Source organism: Fringilla coelebs (assembly GCF_963513975.1).
Source record: "Fringilla coelebs genome assembly, chromosome: Z".
Lineage (NCBI taxonomy): Eukaryota > Metazoa > Chordata > Aves > Passeriformes > Fringillidae > Fringilla > Fringilla coelebs.
Window position 1 is genome coordinate 25561869 of NC_140031.1, and position 12396 is coordinate 25574264.

Consider the following 12396-nt stretch of genomic DNA (forward strand, 5'->3'; position numbering starts at 1 on the left):
GCACTGGAGTGTCTCCCTACAGCCTCCCGTTAAGCATGGTCTAGCCTCCTGTTGTGTCCTACTCCTATTCCTTCCATTCTTAAATAGTGCAAACCCAAAACTCATCATCTACTTGGATTCTTATTGGCCTGTCACACTCCCAGTACCGATATCCCTGGGTGTCTTCAGAGATCCTGGAGGATGAGAAACATTTTGCATTAAAAAAATTGAACTACAATTCTCAAAACCAAACTACAACACTCACTAAGACAGCCAGGTCCCAACCCAAAAATGAGGAAAACAGGAAGCAAGGAGCCCTTTCAGCATCCTACCAAATGCTGAAAGCACTTCTGCAAAGGCGCTTCCCAAACTTTGTGGGGAAGGAGCCATAATGATCAACATGCTTGAATGGGATGTCTGAGGAAGAACACAGAGAGCAGGAACAGGAGAGCCCTTTAGCCACTCCTACTTCAAAGGTAGGTCCCTTCCAATGAAAACCATTCCATGACAACACTGATATATTTGTGGAGATTTCTAAAGCAAGAACCACATAGGAAAAGAGGGAAAAACAGAAGTGGGGGACTTTGTACCCCCACTCAAAGAGCACTCGCATTCTCACTCTTACAAGTACTCTTTGATTTGCACATCCAACTACTAGTGAGATTCCAGTGTTTGCTTGTTTCTATTCATTCTTCTTCATTCAATCCCCTTTAGCTGTTTCCCTCTCCCCCACTGACAGCTATTTGAATTTCTCCTCTTATTCCCCACTGTGTGCTTTTCCTGCCAAAACCACTGCCATTTAACAGCACTGCCAAGCAAACCTTTTTTTTTTAAGAATAGTTTGAAAAAATTCAGGATAAGAAAACTATGATATTTAGCAATATGGTTAAATGAGTCAGGTTAGAACATATGCTGATTTTTACATTCACATAAACCAGTAAACACAGCTTTGGTAAACTTAAAAATTTCTGGCTGTCACCAAACTCTATTTCCATTCTTCTTCATCCCTCTCCACTTCCACTTTTTATTGCACACCCGACAGTCCACTCATTCCCTAGCCTGCAATTCAGCCCCATCAGATCTCATACATGGTGCTCACTGGAAGCCTTTCAGGCCCTGCTGAGGTCAATGGCAAAATCCCACTGGATGTCTATGTGATGAGTGCTTTGGCCAAGCTGAGTGCACAACCTGGAGATGGGCCCACAGTATGGCCAGCAGCAAGTCCATGCTACAGTCCTTACACAGGGCAGTCAAACTCTGTTACAAAGACTTCTAAAATGAGCAGAACTGATTTCAGTGCAGTTTTTCCACAAACAAGTCAACTTCTTAAACATACTCTAAAGTAATTAAGATAAAGGGGGCAACAGAGGGTTGCTTCTTTCTCATTTAGGCATTACAACAAGGAATTTTTCTTAGTTTAATACAAGATAATCCTGTGCTCAGGACAGACTTCACATACACACATGTAAGAACACATATATGTATATCTACACCTTATTATTTTACTTTATATGCAAATAAGATGACTAAGAAGATTTATTTAAATCAAATTTTAAGCACCTAAAACTTGTCCAAATCATACTCAAATTCACCACTCTTTTTACCCTCTTAGCTCCTCTAAAAATCTGCACTACCACTCCTAACAGTATGAACCATGGCCAAAGCCAGTTGCTTGTTTCCTCCAGGAGGACTCAGGATCTGATGCATCTGCCCAACCAAGCGTCAGAGAATGAGCAGATCTGAAGCCAGAGGGCCTGGCTCCTGTTTCAGCTGTCACAAGCAATTCTGTGCAAACGATGCCTTAGAAGGAAAAAGCATTTCAGGAAATGAAAGAAAAAGAAATATCAGTTATCATTTCAGGGTGGAGCACTTCTACTTTGTCAGCTTCTAAATTACTTTATGTTCTGTCCAGATGGTATAACTGGAACAAAAACCAGAGCAAATGTGGCTTTCATATTAACAAACCAAAATCACTCCCCAGCGGCTCCACACACTCCTACACTGAGATACAGTCCAATACTTTGGTCTTGCTTGACAAAACAGATTTGAACACATGGGCACTAACATCCCACATGCCTTGCATTTTTGAGCAAGGCAAAGAGTGGTACAATGTCCTGTTCTCAAAAGCACCAAAGTCAGAATGACTGTCAATATTAGGGTTTTTGCCACTAGTACCAATTCCCCATGGTGCTCTCATATTCCCTGTATGGGACAGTGAGAAAATCATCATCAAATAGTTGAAGTACAGGTATTTGCATATCAGTAACTAAAACAATAGATAACTAGATGCTGATTAAGTGAGAGGTAATAAAATACTCTGCCAGCTTCTTATCTTAGAACTGTCTCTGAGTTTATGTCAGCTCATTTCCCCCTAACATATATCCCCGCTATGCATGCACATCTATCCCCTTCCTTTCTGCACACACGAAGTGAATATTCACTTTGCAGCACCAAAATCTGCATACAGAATGCCTCCATTTGGGCTGCTCTTTCTGAGCTCAGCCCTGGACCACGGGCCAGTGATGTCAGATTGGCAGTCTCTGCCTGGCACAGCAGCTCCCACTCACAGAGCTCAGTTACACATTATATTTCCCAACTTGCTGTGCTTTTCACAAGCCCATGTCTGTATATTGTTCTTGTAGCTTTACAGAAGGCTCAAAGACACCTTTCCAGTGGAGTTTCAGTCTATAAATGTGCTGTCTAGCACAGCTGGCTATATTATCCTGCCAGGCCCACGACTCACTGTGTCATTTAAACATTTCTACAGACTGTATTTCACCTTCATTTACATATACAACTTCAGTCCCATATGTTTGCTCTATCAGATATTATTTTCAAGGTGGTTGTTCCTACAGCTCCTAAAACATAACTGAAAAGTCCTGGTATCACAGTAATGTTGGATACACCATCTACATATGCTAGAGACAAAAGAGGTTCCCTCTTTGACATAGATACAACTGGCTGATCTTTCAGCAAGTTACTCTGCAATGTCAATTACCTTCACCTCTTTGAAAGAAACTGTCTTGTATGTAACTGACATGACACTACCTATCAGCAGCTTTTGGGAAGTAAAAATTTTAAATTCTTTCTCACCTATAGCCAACAAGACGTGATCTTCATTTTCTTTAGAAGGAACCCCCAAGTCTCGGGAAGGCTAGAAACAGAAAAATTGAGCTATATTTCTGAAGACACACACTATCTTCACTGTATTTATGCTTAGTTGCAAACTGTGCTATAGACTTTCAGAATTCAGTTCAAACACTGTCAAGCAGCAGCCACTTCATTTTCATTTCATTTTAGCCATTCTCATAAATGCAATTGATATGTCATGCTACTTCCATATGCAAATGAACCCTAAGGATTCAAATCCTAATCATAATCAAAAAAGAGACCAAACTTTGATTTTCAGCCTCTTACAAAGTTTGATTGTGCTCTTACAAGCCATAGAGAAAACAGCAATATTTTCTAATATTAGAAATATTTCTAATGCCTGAGCTGTTCACACCTATAGAAATGTCACAGTTCATTCATTATAGATTCATTATAGCTTTTCTGATAGATCAAAACAAGAGACCATCAGTATGGCACCAGAATCTTTTCCCCCCAGCAAGACTCTGAGCTGCAACACTCTGCTCCAACACACACTTTCAGCATGGACTCCAAAATGTGTGCATACTGCAGATTTAATTCTGAGATGTCACAGATTACAATACCAACATGTGAGTTCCAAACAAATGGTCAATCTTTCTCACAGCTGGCAATAAAAATTACAAAAACTAAAGCAACCAAACAAAAAAAGCCTTAAGAGGTCACCATACTTATAAAAACTATCTAACGTGTCAGCTGAGCAATATTCCACTACATTCAAATGGTATTAAAAGAACCCAAAACAAACAGTAGTCACTTGATGTTGACATCACTTTTACCATATTTACCTGGTTTCACCAGATTTTGTTCCTCTCAATCTAAATTACTATTTTAGCTTCATACCCACCGAGGTACTAATCAAGCTCCTGTATTAAAGGTGTTTAAGAAATACCAAGACAAAGATTTTCCAGTTTTGTAAACAAATACATATAAATAAAAAGCAGAATATAAGACTAGAGATCAAATACAACTGACAGAAATACAGATGGAATGGCACTTCTCACACATTTTGGTCTCTCCCCGAAGCTGTTTAGACACCTCCAAGTAGATGCCAATGGGAACGTGCAGTATATTTTGCATCAAGCATTATTCCCATTTACATCGTGTTAAGGATTCACAGCTACCCACATGGTCTCCCTCAGAGACTAACTCTTCAGATGTAATGAACCATGCTGTCTGAAGGATGAAAGTTATGCCAGATGTAGGTCTGGTGTTGACCCCAAACTGGCAGCTGCAAGCTCCCTAAAGGCACTAAGCTTTGCCATAAATACAAGAGCTTTCTGGTCCAAAAGCAGAGCTTGCTTCTGCAACCCGGCTTTCCAACCCACAACTACATAAAAGGTTCTTTCAAATAATTATCCTCTACACACATAACTTCTGCTACAGCATAGAAATAGCAGCAAGTGTTGCCTGGCAGGCTAGAATTTATTTCTTAGCTCAGATAGGCACACAGAGGTTGCTACTTCTCAGCCTAAATAAAGCTTAGCTACTGGTAAAAAGAGAAAGCTGTACCTTCGTATCATCCTGGGACAACTCATCAGAAGCCAAGCTCACAGGACCTGCAAGAGCAAAGATTTCTGCCTTTCATAATAAGGAAATTCAGTCTGGGTCTGCTTTTTCTGCTGCTGGTCTCTCCTTTTTCAGACAGGAAAGGGGACACAAGAAGCACATAGGCAAGCCAGAACAATGGACATGGGCAGCCCATGCATCTCCCGCAGCAGTGATCCCGTGGGCAGCATGCAAGCTGGATGCACAACAACTGCTATGTTATTGTCACAGCTATGCTTGGGCTGATTAACCCCCACACACTCAGAAAATCAACAGCTCAAGGACTGTGCCTCACACCAACGCCACAGAGCAGCTGAACTCCATTTTTCATCTGCAGGGATGTCATGCATTTTCTGAAATTAGACTTTGCATTTTTAACCCAAAAAGTAAAAAAAATCTTCACTTCACTGTCGCTCTTTTTTGTTGTTTGTTTGTTTGGGTTTTGGTTTATATTTTCTTCCAAGGGATGTGGAGAAGGAGACAGCAACACCAAAAAAAAACACATCCCACACTTTTCAAGTTTTGCCCAAATGAAGCCTGAAGGACTACTGTGACACAGCCAAGAAGAATAATTTGGATATAGGAATGTAAATTAACATAAGCCTCATTCATGCTTCCAGGAACATTATTGTTTAGCAAACATATTTTAAATAAAATGAAATTGAAATCATACAGATAGACTCATCATGGTAAATATGCTTCATTTTGTACTGAATCTTTAACCTCTAGGTTCGTATCTGTTCTCAGATATCCTCTTCATTTTTCCAGCTCCAGCAAACAGTTAAACTACATATGCTTCAGCAGGCAGCATAGGGTGCCTTGAGGTATATGGAGTTTGGGGACCTTTACTGGCACTGGACCTTTACAAAGTATACACTCAAGGTTTTAAAAAAAAGAGTTCTATCAATACATCTTGGGAAAAACAATTCAAAGACAGCTGCCCGTTACCTAAATCACACAATCTGACTGGCAGGTCTCTTGGACATGAAGTTCTGGGATGAGGTTATGTGCCCATTGCAACCTGTTGTCCCTGACCTCGGCAGGGCCCCTGGATACTGACAGGAGCTAGGACTGAGTCCAAGCTGATCAGTACCACAATCATTCATTTTGAATTAATCCACACTCTTTAATTAAACTCCTGCAGCACTCACGTACATATTTCTCCTTGCATTCTAATACAGCACAACCACAGAGCACAAAATCCCTGTTTGCTATTAAACTAAACATTCCAGACACCAGCTTTCAGCTAGTAGGAACAGGCTATTTCTTCTGTTAAGTGCAGACACCTACTTTAAAGTTTCCATGAGAAGATTTTTCTACAGCATTGACATGCACTTGTCAATTATTATTATTCAGTTCCACAATTGTCAGAAATAAAAAAGGCATTTTCTCTAGACAACATATACTACAGCAACAATTGGCTTATCTTCCAGATAACAGTGTTCAGTCAACTCATGGGCATGGAATTTCAAAGTCAGAAAAGAGAAAAGCGCAAACTATAAAATTAGCCAAAATACCACCTTTTTCACTTTTTGTTCTGCATCCTGTCAGGATGAGGAATCACTCCATATATTTGAATTTAAGTTGCTACGGGAGATCAAGCTAGCAGCATCACCTTACACTGACCCACTGCTTTCATATGATGGCATTTCCCAAGAAATGGAGGAGGTTGGCTATATCAGCCTCTTCTCGTTAACAGCTCAGGGGTTCTGATAGCATGGGGTTTTAAAGACCTGTTGATCTTGACTTTAGGAGAACCTTGCTACTACTTCTTGGAATGGCAGCAGTTTTAAAATCTGAGGGGGATACTGTCATGACATGAGTGTGCCAAAATAAAGTCCTGAACCCAACACACACTTTATAAAGGAGTTCAGTGCATGCAACTCAGAAGGTAGTAAAAAAGCACAATAATTTCATATAATTTTTGCTTCCAGCAGCAACAATTTTAACTCGATCTGGAACAAAGTTCTTTTTATCTCCTGAATGCTGGCAAATGGAAATTTTAAAACAAGCCACCAGTCACCACTAACCACCATTCAGTGATTTTTAATTTTTTTGACTTGGCGGTTAGAAAACAGTCTTTCTTGCAGAAATAAGGTAACCGATCAAATATTAAAATATCAGAAGATGAAAAAGCTTTGTTGACTAAGACCATACAAACAGTAGTTACAAACTTCTCATGTCAACAAGAAGATATCACAGAGCACAGATCATGCAACTTGTTTACTACGATCTGTTTGTGTTGGTCCTGACTACTTACAAAATGTACTTACAATACTTACAAACATGCTTCTCCAGGTGTTGAAATGAATTTATTTTTTTTTAAACATGTGCAAAGTAACTCTGATGCATGAAGGCACAAGCTTCCATTGAAAACAGATATAGCTACGTGTGCCTATGCCAAATATCTCTGCTGCTTATCAGAATCCAAAATGAGAGCAGATGTCCTGAACCGGAGACTCTCACAGTCTCTCTCTGGGCTACAAATACCCATTGATGGTTGCATTCTGCTTATGCAAGTCAGACCAAGTTAAAGCTGTTTTTTGTGAAAAAGATGGAAGTAATCATCACCTGCAAGTCACACTGGCCAAGTGACTGCCACATATAGGACTGCCAATGGAGGCCATTCACTTTCTATCCCCTAGGAGCAGCATAAAGGCCACCCTGGTCAGAGTAGAGCACTCAGGTGAACACCCAGAGTAAATGCATTTTCACACTGTGTCACCAAGGTCATTCACAAAACCCATAGAATAAATTCTCATTTGCACTTACAATAACAGATATGTAGCTTGTAACTGCTAACAACTGCTTATTATTTCTCTGCAAATTTAACTTCTAATGACAGAATACTTGTTGCCTGAAGATGGACAGGAAAACTGGGTATAAAGTTTTTTCCTCAGCACTAGCAATGGCAGCATACACATTTAACTTCATGACTTTGTCCCTATTTTACCCATTCACTTGCAGTTACTAGCTGATGCCCTCAAACTAGTCCCCATCCTTTCTTTCCCTGCATCAGGTCCTGGTCCTGGTCCTGTCAGCAGTTCGTGCAGGTCCTTAGATTTCTGCTGCCCTAAAGGAAGGTTGTGTCCAGCAGATGCTGAAGAGCAAGACCAAGCCTCTCACAGAGCTCTCAGTTTTCAGCTTGTTGCTTTATCCAAATATACAATGCCAGCCACATAAACAAATGGACAAGTGAAAAATAAAAAAATTTAATTCATTCCTAAGAATCATATATAAGTTCCCAATCCTCATACTTCTGATGCTGAAGAATGATACCTTTTTGTGATTTTCTCTTCAGCTCAAAGACATGCTTGTTCTGAGGTACGCAGGGAGGTATTTTGGTAATGAAACATTCTCACCCACAAGAGAAATCCCACAATCCTTGCAGAGATAAACTGCTCACCAAAATAGTGAACATCTAATGGAAACAAGTTTTGCCATACTAAGAAGTTTAGGCCAGATCCCAGAACCACCCATACAAATCATTACTCTGCTCCTATCTTTATTAACTTATTAGGCTTTACTGGAATTTGCAGGAGCTCGTTCAGTTAAACACTGCCCTCTCCTGGAACCAGCTGACATTTTTCTAGCTCCTAAAAAGGCTTTTCCAGTCACTATAAGCATCATAATATTTTGTGGACAGTTTCAGTCTGACATTGGAAAACCAATGTTCTGTAGGGAGTATCATAATTTGATGTATGACTTGTAATGTATGACTTACCTATTCCACTGTTCTCTCCTAACAGGTCTCTAAAACCATATGAAACATGATCTTTCTGAACAAATAAATAGTGTATGAATCTGTGCCAACTTTCTAGAGCTTTGAAAGATTGCAACAGTATGGAATAAAAACACTGTACCTTCTACAGAGCATGTTGTACTGCAGGGCCTTTTTGGACCTTCCACTGTCTCAACTTCATTTGAATTAATACTCTATAAAAAAAAAATCAAAATTACAGTAACTGTATTTGATGCCCATGACATTTATCTGAAAACTCAAGAACAATATTGAAGACTGACAAACACTTATTATATGAGCAATGCTAAAATGACTGAGAGAAATTCCACAAGGAATATTTTATTGGTTACCTTCCAGAGGAAACTGACAGCAATCCCTCAAGAGGAAAACCAATCAAATATTTTTAACTACAGAGAGAAATCACCTCCTGCTTACAATACATGAAAGATCAAAAGGAGCAGATTTACCATTTGCACTTCACTGCTTACAACCTTCTTCTCTATGAAAAAAGCAGCATAACAGCTTTGCACAACAGCTCCGTTCAGAATTCTAGTTTACGTTAAAAGCATCCCTAAAGTAAGTAATTTTGATGGATTGGTAATAAAAAGAGGATAAACTGGGAGTAAACACTAACTACATGATAGATACAGTCTGGAGGCCAGGAGACACTCCACTCCCCACGTCTGTAGCCCCTGGCCAGGCTGCTCCCTCACTCAGATACACACCAACTACAGCACTCCTGCTCAAAAGGAAGAGGGGGCTGGGATACAGTCTCCTATTTTAGAAATTACTCTCAGAAATGAAAAACAAAGTGGGAGGAAGAAATAATGGATTCTTTTGTGTCCTTTCATCTACTACTCTGCTTGCTTCTAGTCTTTCCCTCTAGTAGACTGTCTGTGTACTTGCCAGCTACTAAGAGCTGCAAACAGAGAAAAGACATGGTAACACAAGAGAAAAAACCAGGGTTGATCCTGGGCTGAATACTGCAGCCAAACTAATTTGAAAGCCATGAAGCCCAACCTCAGTAGGGCAAGTTGCATTTTTCTCTGCCCATCTCTTGCTGTGTTAGACAGTTTCCCACTTGAACACCTGACAGGCAGAAAAAGTCAAAAGAAAGTTGGGAAACTATTAAATCTGTCCATCATCAGGCAAAAAAATTACTTAAATTATCATGAACTATCTTAATCATTTTGGATGGTTAGCCTGGCTTGCCCATTCTGGTTTCTTTTATTACTCTGACACATTTCAGCATGTCCATCAGACCCCAGATTTCTCTTCCTCTCACAGAGGACCTCTGCCCTGCACTGGCTGTGCTGCCTGCAGCAGCTCAGACTGCCTCGTGGATCACCTTCTCCTGCCATCTAGGTCTCCACTGGAGGTGCACAATGAACCACATCGTCCCACTGGCAGGCACCACTACCACACAGCAATCTCAATCCCAAGACAGTCACACAGAATTTTGCAATTTCACATTCTTTTTCAGCAATGTCAACTACCTCCCCCATCTCAGCTGCCTAGAGTGGCCACAGGGTTTCCACTTTTTGAACTGCTGAATGAAGGCATGGCTCCCATACAAGTCACTTTAGCTTACTGACAGCTTGTTTTAACTTTTCCACTACTGTTTTAACTGAAAGAACTGACACAGCAGAGAGTGAAGAGTATACTTCAGAAAGATTCGTGCTTTTCTTACATGAATAGATGTGCTGCTGTCTGAGGCAACCATCTCACACAAATCCAACACTACATGTCACCACAACTGAGACAAAGCTCCCTTTCTTCAGTTCATGACTTTCTGACTCAAGCATTAAGTAGCAATGTGGTCATTTATACAGTCTCAAGACACCAGATGTACAGCCTTGGTATTCTGTAGATGAAATGAATACTCCAGGACAGCAGTAAATTCTATCTCTATTTTAAAAAGACTATGTACTGTGAAACCTCTAATACCTACCAAAAATTTATAAATGCCTCCCAATGCTTTGGATACAACCAAAGAGTTCAAAATTCTTGTTTGCAACAGAAGGAAAATAAATTTTACCTTTCCTTTTGGACATAATACATAGTCTAAAAACAACAGCTTGTGTACAAGAAATTAACTAAATAAACCATGTGAGCTTCCCAGTTATTCTGGTCTATTCCTGCTTGATTGAAAGTGCTGCAACACTGATGCTAAGCAGGATGGGAATAAGGTCCCCACAACAGAACCTAGACTGCTGCAACTAGAGGAATGGCAAAAGGGGAACCAACAAATCCAGGGCAGTAGGCTTTTTCCTGAAAATAGCAAATGCAGAACTTTCTAGCTTTTCAGCCTTTGAGAATACCTAACATGCCACGCTTTCTTTTTCCATTTCAAAGACTGAATGAAAAACAAGGACTTTGTGAGTGCAAGAAAAAGGCATTCATATAAATAACAATACATTCTTGATTGTAGTCTTGGTTTTCCTTTTGAGTTCATTATTGTTAATGGAAAAGCTACGCACAAATTGCAGGGATTCTGCAAACTACAGAGAGTAACTTTTTTGTATGGAAACAAATCAAAATCTCAAGAATATAGTTACATAAGTTTATACATAAGGACTATACAGTATTCCATGCCTTAAGTTTCTACATTAAACATAATATATAAATAATTTTCTAAGTTTAAAAAAATGCAGCATGAAATAAAGGTAACACAAGGAAAATCAGTGCACAAATGAGGAAACCCAAAGCTAAGAATGGAAAAGAAAAGTTGAATTTCAGGAAAAAAGCCAACTTTTAGTGTGTGTTTAGTTTACTAGTCTTATGTATGTTGTGCAGTCTCAATCAAAAAATACAGGTAAGCATCTGCATTGCTATTAATGAACTTATACATTCAAGCATTCTCTTTATTTTATTCAATCAAGAGATGTCCTGAAGGCCATGACAACAGTACTTCAGACATTTTACATTAAAATAAGAAAAACTAAAATAAACTCTGTAGAAAAAGTCTGTACTCTGTATTTGTGCTGTACATAACAGACCAGGGTTGACTCTTGATAAAGGCTCTCAGGCATTACACTACCGGAAGAACGGAACTAAATTAAATATTTCAAAGTACAAACATGAATACAATGGCAGTGCAATTGAAGACACAGATTTCAGGGAAAGATACTCCCTTTAGAACCCACCCATGATTAAAAAACAAAATGGGAGACAAAAGAGGCTTTTACAAAGTTCTCAACACCTCTTATGCTCCAGCTTCAGACATACAATGTGCTGCACCACACAAAGTAGAAACCCACAACAGTAATCACAAAATTATGCTGATGATCAGTGACACGGCAGCTAAAATTAAAAGGCTACTCAATCAAAACAAATCCAGCCTGAAAAGTCTACAGCTGGAAGTCATGAAGAAAATCTGTGGTACCTGGTAAAGAAGAGGTCTGTCCCAGAAGTATTTTCTGAAGAGCTTAATGTCTGACTCCAGCAAGTGCTGTGCAGCGTGACTGAATATCAGCGCCAGAGCTCCAGATGAATGAACAAACTGTATGCAGGCACCCTCGCTGATCTCTGCTCTTGAAATGTCAAGCGACTGACTGCCTTGGAAGCTGAAATGACAGACTCTTTTAGCCACAGCAGATGCCCTCTACACAGGCAGAATGAAAGCACTGCCACAGTAAGCTTCCGGCTCGCCTTCAGCACAACCCATCAGGACCCCAACACACCCACCACAAAAACCACAGTCAGAAAATCTGAAACTTCCACTGAAAACACAGCTGGGCAAACTAAAATGTACCAATGACTCTTTTCAGCCTTAAGAACACAGAGCTACTTCTAGCTATCAACTGGGAAAAAACAATGTTAGCTCTAGACAGTTACTCACTACCTAAAGAAGCCAGAATGAACAAGCTGTGACAATACCTATTTCTCCTTATTACTGTAAATGAGCAATAGTACCTTTTCCTGTCAATGTTGCCATATATAGCAGTAGGACACAACTGGCAGCTAGCAGATTTGTTATC

At 39.8% G+C, this 12396-nt stretch overlaps 1 protein-coding gene across 4 annotated transcripts in view; it reads right to left on the bottom strand.

Moving 5' to 3' along the window:
• ARHGEF28 (Rho guanine nucleotide exchange factor 28) overlaps positions 1-12396 on the bottom strand; it is a 114674-nt gene that overhangs the window by 79248 nt on the left and 23030 nt on the right. For 2 of the 4 annotated variants that reach the window (XM_084225468.1, XM_084225472.1), the window contains exons 3-5: positions 8538-8610; positions 4639-4685; positions 3073-3133 (exon numbers count right to left, since the gene is read on the bottom strand). In XM_084225468.1, coding sequence (XP_084081594.1) covers positions 3073-3133; positions 4639-4685; positions 8538-8610 — 181 coding nt within the window. Of the gene's footprint in view, positions 1-3072; positions 3134-4638; positions 4686-8537; positions 8611-12396 lie in introns of those variants that run through there. The other 2 variants (XM_084225471.1, XM_084225469.1) reach the window with 2 other exon arrangements.